This window comes from Phyllobates terribilis, unplaced genomic scaffold (assembly GCF_046119375.1).
Source record: "Phyllobates terribilis strain yellow unplaced genomic scaffold, ASM4611937v1 Scaffold_13__5_contigs__length_258822181, whole genome shotgun sequence".
NCBI classification, from domain to species: Eukaryota; Metazoa; Chordata; class Amphibia; order Anura; family Dendrobatidae; genus Phyllobates; species Phyllobates terribilis.
In genome coordinates this window covers 104,303,700-104,320,005 of record NW_027362773.1, presented here as the reverse complement: position 1 = coordinate 104,320,005, position 16,306 = coordinate 104,303,700, and the positions used below count along the sequence as shown (strand labels likewise).

The window sequence follows — 16,306 nt, the reverse complement described above, 5'->3', positions numbered from 1 at the left end:
TCTCACGGTGCACCTGGTACCTGAATGTAGACGCTAACACTTTCCGTAACCTTCACCTTTACAAGATCATGTCAAGAATGTAAAATGCATTAGTGGAACGAGCACATTTGGCTAACCTTCCATGTATACCCAATCCACTTTCCTCCCACCACCTCTTAACCTTCTGTATACCCTGCCTCCTGTGGTCCAGCCCTTTGGCTATTTGGTATTGTAGGAGGGGTTGGCTAAGGGTGTGCTTTTTGGAAGAGATGAGTTGAGTCAGTGCGGCACTCCGAAGTCTTGTCACCTCCACTCTCCCTCTGCACCAGCACCATTCCAACTTTGCTCCTTTTCTTTTATTTCTCTTCTTTTTTTTTTCCTTTTCACTTTGTTTTTCCCCTTTACCATGTCTAGACCCCTTACTGACCAGGAGAAGAGAAAGCAGATCAGTGTCCGGGGTTTGGCAGGAGCAGAAAATGTTTCTGACCTGAAGAAGAACTTTAACCGTCACTTACACTTCACCCTCGTGAAAGATCGTAATGTGGCCAATCCCCGTGACTACTACTTTGCCCTCGGGCACACGGTCCGTGATCACCTGGTGGGTCGGTGGATCCGAACACAACAGCACTACTATGAACATGACCCAAAGGTGAGTTGTCAAACACCTTAAGACATCCGGCAAAAAGATGCAAGATGTCTGTAGTTTGGCTCTTGTAAAAACTTTGTGTGCTCCTTTAAGACCTTTAATTCATGATCACTTGGGGCACATATTTTTTACTTGTTACCTTCAAAATAACAAAAAAAAGGCTAAACATACTTTTAAAGAGGAACTATGGCTAGGTCAAAAGTGGCCATTTTTTGCTTTTATCTTATTCCCGTTGCTCCCCTGATTAATTAATTTTTTGTCTTTTTTAAATCAGCCAAACGGTTCCACAGATAAGGTTCTTTTTACTAAGTGCTACATTTGATTGTCTTAACCAAGAGGGCATGTTTCATAGGATTCTTTGGGGGTGTGTCTTTAGGATTTTATGGATTATTCTCATGTGAGCCACACCCCTTGGTAAAAAAAAGGCCCATAACTTTGGAACCAAACAGCAGATCTTAAAAAAAAAACGCAACTGCATACTTGGGAGAGCAGTGAGAATAAAATACAAGTAACTTCTGACCTCGTGATAGATGCTCTTTAAATAGGATTGTGCATAATTGTTCAGTGTTTTCGGCAGCACATCTCCCGTATAGACAGGGAATTTGCTGCCGAAAATATGCAAACGCATCCAAACCATTGTATTAATGTTTTTTCGTCCCTATATAGTTTGCATCAGCCTGTGTAATGGGTTCTTTAATCGAGTCATATCGACTAGCTGTGCTTGAGAAATCTGCCCTTGGACATGTGCCTTAAAGGAATTGAGCCAAGTTTTAATCAACAACTTCACAATTGCAAGGGGTCCAACTTCTGGGACCCCCACTGGTCCTGGGAACAGAGCCTGTCCGAATAGAGCGTTGGTTGAGCATGCGCAGCACCGCTCGATTTATTCTATATAGGACTGCCAGAAAAAGCTGAGTACAGCTCCAGGCTATCCCCGACAGTCTCATGGCGATTGAATGTAGTGAAGGTGCCCATGCTCAACCACCACTCCATTCTGTTCTCAGAACCAGTGGAGATCCTGGTGGATGGACCCTGGCGATCGTGAAGATGCAGATAGGATATAACTTTAAGGGCGCAGTCAGACGGCCATATAACACGGACGACAATTCTCGGACTGGCTGGCAGTTCTCCTGACCGGAGCGCGACAGCTGCATAGAAATGCATGCTGTCACGCTTGGATCGAGAGATCTGCCGGCCAGTCCATACACTACGACGCGATTGTCGTCTTTGTTTTATGGCCGTCTGACTGCGCCCTAAAACTTGGTGCAAACCCTTTAAGTCTCTGCAGCTTGCCTTTGTGTGTATCCTGTGGGCCACATTGCAAACAGTAGACCACCTTCAATATCCAGGAACCACCATGGAGTATATGTTCTTCATGGGGCATCTAATCCTGGTATTAGAAGGAACTTTTCAGATAATCAAGATATGTTAGAAAACTAAGCAATTTGCAATTCTCCAATTTTGTACTGTAAATATCCAAACCAATAGTAGATTATAGGCCTATTATTGTCAATATTATGTAAATAATTAATCAAAATAATCCTATATGCAGCAGAAGTGATGTATGTGCTGTAGGTCAACTTGTTCTGAAGTCATAAAATATCAACGATTTTTAGACTTCAGTAACACATTTTTCCTGTTTTGTCATGTGGGCACAGAACTCCACAGCAACTTATAATATCCTTATAATTAAGGAAAACCTATTATGGGGCATTCTTGTTCATTCATTTAGCTCTCCCTGTATTTAGGACCCCAGCACATTTGTACATTATATGGCAGCTGATGAGTCCTCCTGTGGTGGCGCTGCTGGAAAAGTCCACACTTGTTGCAGTGTCCGTACAGATTACATCTGATCTCTGACTTTCCCTGCAGGACACTCTTGGATCGCCTTATTTTTGAGATTTTTGTTTATTTTTTTTCAATAAAGGATAGTGAAAAAGAATGATGAATTGAATAAATTATTATAATATATGGTGAATATATATTTAAAATAAAATTTATATATACTGTATGGTTTATATTATTACTTTACTATTATTCTTGTCCCACAATAATCCTCCTGTGTAGACAACTTGCTATGGCGCCCCCCAGTGTTTGTCCACTGTACACATTGTAAGAGTGAATCAAACACCAGAGGGCGCCATCACATGTATGCAACAGCAATAGCAAGACACAGAAACATTTACCAGTATTAAGAAATATATATATTTATTTATTTATTTATATATTCCCTTTTGAATGATGTAAGGCTAAGTTCCAACAATGAGTATTTGTTTTGTTTTTTTACGTTGCGTATTTTCGAAAAAAAGTGCAAGTAACCTAACATCAAAAACTTACTAAAAGCTCATCTTGGATACATAACCTAATGAATCAAATGGGATAGTATTAAATAAGCCATCACTTGGATTTTTTTTTTTTATTAGAAAAATGGTAAAGACGGACATACAGACCAAAATGTGGCACAATGATGAAAAATGTTTCTATTATATGCAAAATAAAAGTGGACATCTGAATGAGGTCTTATACACTTTTTTGCCATGTGCAACAAAGGTGTCGGACCCATCGGATAGCGTGCAGGGAAATTGACATTGTGTAAATTGAAATCTCACATGTCAAAAATTGTGCTACAATTTGGTGTAACTTAGCAAACCAAAGAAAACCAACTAATTGGATGTTGCAATTGTAAGGTCAATTTACACTGTATGATTATCGTAGGAACGCTTGTTTCCCCAATATCATGCAGTTTAAACAGGATGACGATCACTCAACAAATGAGAACGCTTGTTCGCCAGGTGAAATGATTATTTGTGCTGCAGAAAAGGTCATTGTTCTCAGCAACACATCGTCTCTGTAACACTGCACGGTTATTCTAAGAACGCTCGTTTCCACATAATCATGTAGTCTAAACAGAATGCCGATCCATCAAACAAGCAAAACGCTTGTTTGTTGGGAGAAATTATCTTTTGTGCTGCATAAAAGATCATCTTATTCGGCAGCACCTGTGTGAGCAGTACCTGTGCTGCCGAGAACAATGGCAGCCTATGCTCTATTACAGATCGTTCATTGTGCATCGGAAGTGCGAGCTGTCTGTGAAAACTGGATGTTAAACAACCCCTGGTTGAGTAATGTAAACGGACCCAACTAGACAGTCTAATGAGGCACTAAGTTAAATAAAGGGGTTGACCACTACTCGGACAACCCCTTCTCAATTCATAACTTTCCCCTTGGAAAAATATTAAAACTCATATACTCACTTATAACACTTAGGCTGTGTGCCCACTATACATTTTTCAAGCGTTTTTGCAGCAGAATTTCTGCAGCAAAAACGCTTAAAAAATGCTTGGCAATACTTGCCCCATGGTCCCCAATGATAATCCACATGTGCTGTGCACATGCTGCGGAAATTTCCGCTGCGGATTATCATTGCGGAAAAATACGCAGCATGTCCATTAATTTTGTGGACATGCAGCGTAATTGAAGCCATTGACTTGCATTGAATTGCATAATATCTGCATGGGCACATGTGCCCATACGGATACCATACGGTTCAATGCGCGGATGGTACCCGGGTCTCGAGAAGAGGAGACTCTCCTCCAGACCCAGGTACCATATTACCTTTTAAAAAAAGAATTTAAAATAAAAAATAAACATATACTTACCTTCCAATGGTCCCCTGTGTTTTCTCCGCTACGTCCAGTCTGTTGTACGTCTCGTGATGGTTTAAAAGGACCTGCGGTGACGTAATTTAGTCATGTGACTTGTCACATGACTAAGTGACATCACCACAGGTCCTTTCAGACCACTGCGAGACGCAGAGCAGACCAGACGTATTGGAGAAAACACCGGGGGCCATCGGAAGGTAAGTATATGTTTATTTTTAATTTTTTACCATTTTTATTCTTTTTTTTAACTGTTACTTGGTCTCACTATATAAATCCATGCCTTTTGCATGGATTTATAAAGTGTGACCAAGTAGTCAAGCACTTTTCCAAGTGATGCTAAAATCGCTTGGAAAAGCGCTTGATAACCCGCATGCGGAAATGCATGCAAAAACGCTTCTACCTGGCAGGAAAAACGCATGTAAAATCCGCATGCGTTTCTCCTGCCAGGGAGATGTTGAAAAAATCTGCAGCATTATAGCTTTATAGCCGTTTCACTCTCCCCGGCCTTTGGAAGAATCACACACATCCGGAGGAAGTGAGAGAGCTGCAGCTCTGACTTCTTCCGGATGGCCACAGGTACCGCGTGGCATATCAATGTGATGCGATCCCCGGGAGAGCCAGTGCCGAAACTGCTGGAACAGCGCTGGCTCCGGAGCGGAGTTTAGTTTTACAAGGAGGAAACATAGGGATTGAGAAGAGGTTGTCCAAGTAGTGGACAACCTCTTTAAACAGCATGAGTCATTTTGATAAATTTGTCACATTTTCAGACTGACTAGTAGAGTTGTAAATAAAAATTTGAAAAAGTCAGAAGTCCATGGCCGCTGGATCAGAGCCCTGTGAATCCCCCTGCTCGACTTCTGGTATCCCCAGCCCATTGTGACGTCATGCGGGCATCACACCGCAACGATGGCATCCCGCCAAGTCTACTAGTCAGAAGAGGCCCTGGCATGCCAGAAGGTAGATTAAGGTTCGCAGGGCTCATGGACTTCCAAAGTGGCCACTGGACCAAGAATAGTTCTGATCAACTCTACTGCCTAGTCTAAAAGTTAAGACCGCTTTAGAAAATCAGCTCCATTGTGTTAGAATAAAAATTTTACCGCATCGATGATTTTGATATTTAATAGTTTGAAGTTGTGAAATTTTTCATCTTACTAATCAGTCCTGTATTTTTCAGTAAGGAAATGTATTAGATGCTGGGTCACCTCATCATGTTGTTTGCCATTTTTAAGAAAAAAAAATCTGTATAGACGTAACTAAGACGAGTACTCCAATCATAGTTAGTCACATAGGCCTCAGATCCCCAGATTTGCTTTGACTGAATTAAGTGAATCTGTGAAGAGTTTTTTTTTCGAAGCTTGAATATACCAAGCAAGTCTTAAGTCTTAAAATCACTTGTCAGGGTAATTCATCCTTTTCACACTCCAGTTTGATCAGAGCTTTGTGTGTGATGACAAACAGGGAGCCGGGATTAGGCAATGACTGCATAAGCCAGGCAGAGGTTTATCCGAACAAAACAATTTATGCTGTCTGTCGATGCTACGTTTACAGACATCGCTTTAGAGATCTCAGTAGAGAACGCTAGACCCGGGCTCCATGACGTGCTCCTTCATACGTTATACTGTCATTTCAAGCACCGGAATAAGTTTTGATCCTACGTTTAGAACGGTTTTGTTTTTCTCCCGTTTCGTGCCGTGCATGTGCTTTATTAGCAGTAAAGAGATCTTAATGACGGGATCTTATCTCACCCATGCCTCAAGCTCGTTCATTAAAGGTTATACATAGTTAAAGAGGATCTGGCAGCTCTCCTGAAATGTGTTTTAGTAAATACTTGAATTTCCTATGAAATATCAACCCCGGAGAATCTTTTTTCTTACATGGTTGCATTGTGTTGTTTGTCTGATATTCCTGGTATAAAATTATTACTAAATTTGCAGCACTGAATACAAAGGACACCATGTAAACGGGACAAAAATGGATTCCAAATGGACTGGAACGGAAGCCAAATTCTCCGTTTTGGACATATCCTTTTTAACTAAAGGTGTCCCTAAATACCTCTATATTTTATAGGCATATCCAGGGCTTAAAAGAACCTTTTATCAGTCTGAGCATATTAAACTGGCAACACCATGGAATAGTAGCTGCAGAGCTGAATAAAACATAGTTTTTATTTTTTAATTTCTCCTCTCTGTTGGAGAGATATTAGCTTGTAAAGTTTAGGTTTAGTGATGAGCGAGCATGCTCATTACTCGAGATTTACGAGCATGCTCGAGTGTTTTCCAAGTACCTTCAGCGTGCTTGGGTGTTATGTTTCGGTCACTCCGTGCTCATGATTTGCGACTGTTTGACAGCGTTAATACATGTGAGGAATGCCTGTTTCTTAGGCATTCCTCACATGTATTAAAGCTGTCAAAAACAGTCGCAAATCATGAGCACGGAGTGACCGAAACATAACACCTGAGCACGCTGAAGATACTCGGCGAGCACCTGAGCATGCTCGTCGAAAGGGTTAACAAAACATACTCACTCATCACTATTTAGGTTATAATTTATGTTATAGTTCATCTAGGTGTTACCAGAGATTTGTCTCTGGGGGTGTGTAATTGTTCCCCTGCATGAAGTTGACCAACCATAAGCAGTCAGTAACACAGAAGGGAGAAAAGAACACGACTTCCTCTCTTGAGCTGAGATATGTATCGTTACAAACACTTTCAGATCTCATCTCACAGAGCTGTAAGCTCTCACCTTACCCACACACTGACTGCCATGAGATGATATTTGGAAGTGGAGGGTGTGTTCATTTTTTTCCCCTGTATGTTGTTGCCTGTTTATGATTGGTTAGCCCGAGGCAGGGGAAAAAGTACATGACCCAACAAACATCTGCACACATCCTATGAGTTACAATTATTGATGAGTGGATCAGTTGGTATTTGGCTTTGCCAAATTTTCCCAGAAGATTCAATTCTAAGGAAATAAATTTGCCACAAATTGAACATTCCTAATTATGCTCTGGGGTCTCTATAGACCCCAAAGCATAATAAATGTAAAATGTGGAAAACAAAAAAAACGAATACACACCCAGTCACCACTCACCTCTCCTGCTGCTCACTGTCAGCCATCTGATCTTCTTCCGTTTGTTGTTGGACACCGTATCTCCGTCCTCTTCATGATAAGCCAGGACTTCCAGCCAGTCACTTTTGCATTGTAAGGTCGTGACACACAGCACAATCTTATGATACCCCCATGGACGAGGAATTCCAGATTGCCTCTGGAAGGAAGTCCTGGCCCATAGTGCAGAGGCCTGAGATGCGGTGCGTGACTGTAAAAATAATAAGACTAGTGGGGAGTGAGCAGTGGGGTGGACAGGAAAGGTGAGTTGAATTATTTTTGTTTATTTTTTTTTACCAATCGCCGATCCTAAATGGTGGTTACCAAAATGGTGGCCAGCATTTTTTTTTGTGAATTGCGAATTGAATCATAAAGTGTTTGAATTCACTGTGAACAGAGAATTTCAGGAAATTCAACTCAAACTCGATCCTTCACAGAACGATCTACTCATGTCTAGTTACAATTCAGTCAAGTTAGCCATTTTTTATACTGGATAGGGTAGCGCACTATTCTAACCATCAGAATAAGTAGAATGTTTTTCACGACTTTTTACATTGCATTTTGTTTTGCAGAGAATTTACTACCTCTCCCTGGAGTTTTATATGGGTCGTACTCTCCAGAATACCATGGTAAATTTGGGTCTTCAAAATGCCTGTGATGAGGCTACATATCAGGTACCGATCATGATGAAAGCAATCTGAATACTCCGCATGCTAACATGATGGAGATATAATGGTGTTCTCCAATTTCTGTTTAGCTGGGACTGGACATGGAGGAGCTTGAGGAAATTGAGGAAGATGCAGGTCTTGGAAATGGTGGTCTGGGAAGACTGGCAGGTGAGTAGGACAGATTATTAGGGTATGTTCACACACCTATGTAAAAGCCAACATGTATTTTCGCAACAGAAAACTGGAGGGTTATCCTTGGATTTCTGTAATAGTGTTAGTCTCACTTGCTGAGGTGGATCCACCAAGCCCAAAGTCCTTGTGGGCACAGGGCCACGGGCGTCAGTGCAGCAGGCAGGTGAGGCACGCGGGAAACAGGTAGCAGAGTTTCTGGAGACCGCAGGAGGACCAGAAACCAGGAACAGGTAGCAGATTTCCTTGAGACTGCAGGGGAACTGGAGACCAGGAACAGGTAGCAGAAGTCTTGGAGACTGGAAAGTGGACAGCTGATCAGGAACAGGTAGCAGAGGTCCTAGAGACCGCAGGCAGACAGGAGACTGGAAACAGGTAGAAGAGGTACTGGAGACTGCAGGCGGAAAGGAGATCAGGAGCACTGAGCAGAGGTCCTGGAAACTGCAGGCGGACAGGAGACTGGGAACAGGGAGTAGAGGTCATGGAGACCGCAGGTGGACAGGAGACCGGGCACACGTAGTAGAAGTCCTGGAGACCGCAGGTGGACAGGAGACGGGGAACAGGTAGTAGAAGTCCTGGAGACCGAAGGTGGACATGAGACCGGGAACAGGTAGAAGAGGTCCTGGAGATCGCAGGTGGACAGGAGACCGGGAACAGGTAGTAGAAGTCCTGGAGACCGCAGGTGGACATGAGACCGGGAACAGGTAGAAGAGGTCCTGGAGACCGCAGGTGGACAGTAAACCAGGAACAGGTAGCAGAGGTCATGTAGACTGTGGGCAGACATGACTCCAGAGCACTTAAAGTCTTAATACCAGCTTACAGGTGTGTGTCTTGGTGAGCCTTATATAGGCCCAGGCAGATGATCACATGGGATCTTGCTGGGCCATCTGCAAAGGTCAACGTGAGCACAACAGAGTTAAGCAAACCAGGGGGAGAGAAGCAAAGCCTGGATTCGGGACAGGTTTGTAACACACAGCTCTGCACAAAATGTACTACTAATGGAGCCAATCCTCTGCTCTTCCATTCAAAATAGGTAGCACATGCTAGAAATCTGCCTAGAAATTTTCTGTTGTATGTAAACAGGGCTGCAAAAATCTCATTGTTTAGAATACGGACTGTAGTCTGACTCTGATTTTGGTGCAGAGTCTGGCAATTCGATACGTGAATGTGTCCTCAGACTCCTCAATAAAATTTTCTTTCTTTTGCTGTGAATGATTATTGATACACGATTATACACTCAAAACCTTTCCACTATGTTGGATCCCACCAATCTTAAAGTATTGGCCTATACTAGTGTGGCACCCCAGGGGTCTGGTTTCCACAGTAACAGCCATGTTATGTCTGAGAGCAGGTGGGAGGTCTCTTGGTCAGGGATCCTATGCATGCCACACCTCCTGCCCAGTCCTGGGAGGGGAAGAACTTCCCCTATATGAACCTAGGGCTGAGGCAGGGTTAGTGAGTAGAGAAGAAGCAGAGAAAAGAAGCAAATATAGGAAGAAACAACAGGAGCTCTGTGGGAGCAGTGTTACAAGGAGTCAGGGGCTGGCAGCTGCAGAGCTCGCCCTGACTGAGAAGTTATCACCGGACCCGGAGTCCGAGGCTGTGGGGACTAACTCCTATCCAGCAGCAGAAACCGACCGGCAGGGGATTGCAGGTCCTCTGGCCCAGAAACCCGAAGGCACGGTCACACGCGTGGGACCAGCACCGCCGTCGTGGAGCGGAAGCTACTAGAAGGCCCCGAGTCACCGGCCATACGGATGAGCACCACACGGTACACTCAGGGACGTGGGCTACTTTTACCCGCCTCTAGCAAGGTAGCCAGAAGAGTACAGTCAGTTTGGGAGGCCTACAACTCCGCCTGGCCAGGGGAGATCCCATCTGCTCAAGGACTGACCAGGCCCCGATCGCTAGCAAGTACTCCGGGAGGGTCTATCTTTGTCACCAGTAAAGACCCTGAACTACACGCATCGTCTCTGAGTGGTTCCTGCTACCCCCATCATCCACGTCGGCTGCCCTGAGGCCATACCCCTCCCGTTGGGGGTTATACTATCACGCTGCACAATCCTACCACCGGCCTCAGCGGTCTGCCCTGCAGCAGCAGCTCCTTAGCTGTACTCAACGGGTGGCGTAGTTGTCCAACATCTACCGCTGATACATCGCCGCTCAGTTTGACTCCCTGGGCACGGACCGGATCACCGCCACGAGACTACAACCCTCAAGAGATCCGGCTCCGGGTAAGCTCCCGCGTGCGCAACGCAGCGCGACACAGGCCCAGGGGCGCGTCACTAGCAATATGCCATCACTTTATGAGATGAGAATACCCCATTAAAGCCTCTAGCTCTCCAGGAGCTTCCCCATATTAGGGTGCTGCTCTCATAGTTTTCTAGCAGAACAAATAGCAAATCATGGATTACTCATACACGTCCAGTGGCTGAGCCCAAATCCCTGATGTTTCCTTACCAGACAGAAGTAAATCGCGACTCTTAATAAACATAATAGTGACATCAGGATCTCTTACCGTCACGGCTTTCGAGAATCTGCATCGTGAACATATTTATCATTGGAGATATTTCTTCTGAATTATTAATGTACTATCCATATTTTTCTCAGCTTGTTTTCTGGACTCCATGGCCACCCTTGGACTGGCGGCATACGGTTATGGAATCCGATATGAGTTTGGAATCTTCAACCAGAAGATAGTAAATGGCTGGCAGGTTTGTGAGATACCTAGATGTTTGCAATAAACCTAGACAGTTATTTATTCTACCAGGTCTCTGATCCCATCTGCGTTAGGAATTCCATTTTTCTGTCCCATAATTGGAAGATAGCGGAGCAGGTAGGATGTCTTCCAATCATGTTATTTTAATATGTTAAAGGGAATCTGTCAGCAGGTTTTTGCTATCTAATCTGAGGACAGCATGAGGTAGGGGTTAAAGCACAGATTTCAATGATGCGTCACTTATCAGGCTGTGTGCTGCTGTTTACTTACAATGAAGGTTTTATCACCTGGTGACTATCATGGTTGCTAGTCCGACTCTGATAAGCACCTCACTGTCTATAGTCAATATACATACAGAGCCTGGTGTAGGCGGGGCTAGCTTTCTCAGCTCTGCTGCATTTCCAAATCTAAGAGCTTTGGTTGTGTCACAACTGCTGCACACAATAAACTAAGTGATACCTCATTGGATTCAGCTTCTCTTTGGCTACATCATGCTGCTTTTAGATGAGGTATCAAACACCTGCTGACAGATTCCAATTAATTGGCCATTTCTGGCATAAGTGATTAACTATCTGCAGAAGAATCCAACATGGTGCATTACATTTTCAACAACTTCCTGGTTAATAATCATTCTTTTGGATGGATGGCCAGTTGCTTACAAACGGTTGAGCAAATGGGAAAAATCATGGGCTTAGGCTAGGGCCACACCACCGTATTTTCTCTCTTCCGATCAGAGTGTCATCAGAGTGCAATCTAATTTTCTCGGATGAGGAGAAGATGGAAAAATAAATGTCTCCATCGTCTCCATTCTATCAGTCTGTGAAAATCGGACTGTACTCAGATGTCATCCGAGTGCAGTCCGATTTTTTCCACGCGCTCATTGACTTGTATGGCTGAGTGCGATCCGAATATCGGATGCAAATCGAACATGCTGCAATTTTTGTCTCAGATGGAATCTGCCCCATAGACTAACATTGGTCCAAGTTCAAGTCGATGTTTGATGATTGCACGAGCCCTTGCGGTGACATTTACCTCATGTCTCTGTATAATATACGTCCTTCTACACCCAAAACAAGTCACAGAGACAATCTCCTCTTTGCAACCTGCCTTGGCACAGAAAGCTGCAGATGTTTCCACTACTCATCTGCCAGTCACTATTCAGCACTATAGCTCCTGCTCACCAAACAGACTCTCTGCAACTGACACACGCCCTCTTCAACTGACAAACGCCCTCTGCAACCGACACATGCCCTCTGCAACTGACACACGACCTCTGCAACTGACACACGCACTCTGCAACTGACACACGCACTCTGCAGCTGACACAGGCACTCTACAACTGACACACGCCCTCTGCAACTGACACACGACCTCTGCAACTGACACACGCACTCTGCAACTGACACAGGCACTCTACAACTGACACACGCCCTCTGCAACCTACACACGACCTCTGCATTTGACACACGCCCTCTGCATCCGACACACAACCTCTGCAATTGACACACACCCTCTGCAACCAACACAAACCCTCTGCAACCGACACACGCACTCTGCAACTGACACACACCCTCTGCAACTGACACATGCCCTCTGCAACTGACACATGCCCTCTGCAACTGACACAGGCCCTCTGCAACTGACACAGCCACTCTGCAACTGACACAGCCACTCTGCAACTGACACACACACTCTACAACTGACACAGACACTCTGCAACTGACACAGACTGAAGAGAAGAGAAGCCAACCCCTAAATAACCTCTATCACTCATTCTCTGCCCAGCTTCTCTATGGCACCAGACTTTTATTCCTATACTGTTGCGGCATTAGAACGACTCAGCACTACTCAAGAGCATCCAGCACACACACTGAATGCATTGCTGGAAATGAACAGAAAATTAAAATCTAGACACTGAACATGTGTCCATGTGAGGGCTGGAAGCACACAAATCTCACAGGTCCTCATCTTACTTTGGCAATGCTGTGGCCTAGAAATGAATACAATGCAAAATAACATTGCAAAATTATAGGGGTAGTGAGCCCAACATAATAATAGCAACAGCCTAACCGGCAAGAGTCCACCTTCCTCCTCTAGCAAGTATTTTTTAGATTATTTAATGGCTGCATAGTTCTGCTGTAAAATCAGTAGACCTGGATCTCCAAATGTAATTTGACTTTTGCAGCAGAGTCTACGAGATCATGAGATTGGCCGGAGGAAGATTTATCGATCCCAGCTTAACAAATATACCGCAGGGTAAATTAGCAGTAATACATTGAGAACATCCTTGAGAATTGGTGCACAGTTAAAAAAAAAAAAGACTGTTATCAATGGAAACAGTTTACAAATCTGCTTTTGTTTCTTAAGCCTTTCTAGGAAAATTAAAGTGGGAATTCCATTGGTTGCTATGGATTATTGGATTATAATATTCCTTTTTTTTATGAAGCAGTTTGCAGAAATGTCCCCCAAGGTGCACATCGGCACTGAAACCATAGTAACCATTGACAATCATTTTTTTTTACTTGTCCACTACAATTTATATATAAAAAAAGCTATTATCTTGTGCTTTATGCTAGATCTACATATACGAAACGTAATATATAATTTATATATGTAAGAAGCGTTCTCAGCATTAAATACAGTTATGCATTTTGGGAATAATTTGGATCCATTTATTCACAGAAACATTATAGTCAACCCACACCAATGTAAGACAGGGTCAGCTGCTACATTGTAGCGCAATGCCGATGAATGGGGCTGCATTGTGACCCCTAGGGTACCACGACCGCCATAAGCAAGTTTTAAAAACTCCAACTAGTCCTGAGTTTTTGCAATTTGCGTATCATGGCCATGATACATTGGGGGTCGCTGCATTGTGACAGCTGCACAGATCGATTTTTTGCCGAGAGTCCTGTCTTGCGGCCAACGTTGCCATCTAGTGCTAGCCTATAAGTGACTTTAAGGTATAGCATTGCCTTCTTAATTTTACTAGTGAAGCATGGAGACATTCCAAAAGAGAACATTATATTAGATAAGAGTATTTCCATTTCACACATTAATTGCATAGCCACAGGATATGCCATAAATGTCTGACAGATGCGGGTCACACGTGCTCTTGACTATTTTTGGGAACTCTAGTAGAAGTGAATAGAGGGATCCAAACATGGCGCCACTACCAGCGTCTCATTCTCCAGCAGCAAGAGACAGGATGCCATTTTCATGATAGGTAACCGTCTAAGGGCGAAGTCAGACGGCCGTATAAATCGGACCGAGATCGTAACACAATGCTCAGACTGGCCGTCGGCTCTACCCACCCGACATGACAGCTGCATAGAAATACTGTATATGAAGTTGTAACGTTCAGGTTGGGAGAGCTGCCAGCCAGCCTGAGCATTGTGTTCCAATCTCGGTCTGATTTATTCCACCGTCTGACTGCGCCCTAACAGTGAGATATTATGTCTCTATCACTACAGTTTAAAAAAAAACTTTTATTTCTACCTACAGAAATTAAAAAGTAGAGCTAAAGATGGTTATAAAGCATTTCACCCCTAAAATTAAAAAAAAACCAAGTTATTAGAAACATTAAAGGGGTTGGCCAGGCTTGGGGTTGAAGTCTGCAGTCACTGTGTGACTGCAGACTTATGAATCCTCACAGCAGGCACAGTACACGCCTTTAGGATTGTCCAGTGCCGGGAGTAGGCAGGCATGTGACTGCAAGTATGTGATTTGCATACATGCAGTTACATGCCAACTAGACATGCACAGCCTCACTCAATATGAGTGTATTGAGCGAAGATGGACACGTCTAGTCGGAATGTGGCCGGAAGTATGCAAATCACATACTTGCGGTCACATGACCTCACCCTCTCAGCACGGTAGAATCCTGACAGCGCGCCTTGTGCACATACAATCCCTTTAAGTTCTCTTTCTGCTGCTAGAAAAGCTAAGTAATGACCCTTGTAGGACCTGTAAATCTTATTTAATGTCAATTTAAGGGATTGTTCACTTTGTTCCAAACACATTTGATTAAAAAAAAAAGGATATGGGCAGAGAACCTGTAATACTTGTAGATCAGTAAGTGGCACAAAATCTTGTCCCCAATAAAATTGTTGAAAATAGATAAAGTTTGCAACGATAAAGTGGACGACCCATTTTTTCAAACAAAAAATAGAACTAAGAAAAAGGTTGTTGATTGTAGAAAGAGATTGTTTGAAGTACAGAAGTCTACAAGGTTCTGCTCTACCTCTGTATGGCCATGATTTCATATTATGGCACATGGATCATCCGCGGCTCCAAGGTCCAGAGCTGCGGGGATTCCTTTTGCCTATGCACCGGCTCTGGGTTATATGTCTCTTACCATTTAAAATCTAGCAAAAATGGTTTATGAATGTGCTTTATTGTGCAATGATGAATCAGCCTGGGATTCTAGAAACACTAAGTTTCAGGTTTTTTGTATTCAGTGATTTTTATTTCTCTAGATTTTCCTACTAAAATCTGCTTTGTGGGTGGATATCAGATCCGATCTGAATCACTAAGTATTGTGGTCTCGTCATAACATGAAAAAAAAAACATTCATTCTTTCTGTAATGTCAATTAAGGACTCTGGAAATTAAAGGCTGTGATATTCCAGTAATGAAGCAGCTGAATAAATGAATGCCTGCTAAATGTATCCTGATTCTAATGCATAGAGACTCTCCGTGGCATTAGAAAGCAATAGCGTAGGGTCTGAAAAGGCAACTATTCATCTGCGTTTCTTAAGATCTCCTTCTGAATAATACATTTGGCACATTGTCCAACTTTACACCACCTCTTAGTTAGTTTGCTTTTAGACTAATTTTGTTTAAATATTGGCACCATTTAAGCCATGCCACTTTAAGCTAAGCCACCCCCTCAAAAATTAAGCCATGCCCTCCTTTTGAGTGAGCACATAATAAAAAGGTCTAAATTCGACAAGGTGCATCAAAAAGTTGAAGTGTGCTCACACTACTAAACTTGTACTTGTGTTTTTGTAAAAGTCAGGCACATAATTTGATAAAAAAAAAGTCTCTTGGAGGAAATGTTTCAATAAGACTGGAAATAAAGACACCTATACACAGTAGATTAAAGTTGGCCGAATCCACCAATTTAGGTGATCTTCTGATGTGTATAAGGACCTCCTTGACTCCTTGCTGACAAATGAGGTAGAAGATAAGGATTGGGTAGATTTATTTCAAATGCACCATCCCTTTTGTTCTCCAGACTCCGCTCTTGATAGAGGACACAAAGCCCAGTTGGCCAACTAGAGCGTTCTCTGAAAGGTATTTCAGTATGCACCCGGAAGTCACAAATGGAGGTTAAG

The 16,306-nt window shown here is 43.2% G+C and overlaps 1 protein-coding gene across 1 annotated transcript in view; it reads left to right on the top strand.

Annotated features, from left to right (window-relative positions):
- The first annotated feature begins 209 nt into the window (after nucleotides 1-209).
- PYGM (glycogen phosphorylase, muscle associated) overlaps nucleotides 210-16,306 on the top strand; it is a 102,612-nt gene continuing 86,515 nt past the window's right edge. Inside the window, exons 1-4 of the mRNA XM_073658348.1 lie at nucleotides 210-628; nucleotides 7,965-8,066; nucleotides 8,150-8,228; nucleotides 10,860-10,963. Of these exons, the coding sequence (XP_073514449.1) occupies nucleotides 386-628; nucleotides 7,965-8,066; nucleotides 8,150-8,228; nucleotides 10,860-10,963 (528 nt within the window). The 5' untranslated portion in view covers nucleotides 210-385. The remainder of the gene's footprint in view (nucleotides 629-7,964; nucleotides 8,067-8,149; nucleotides 8,229-10,859; nucleotides 10,964-16,306) is intronic.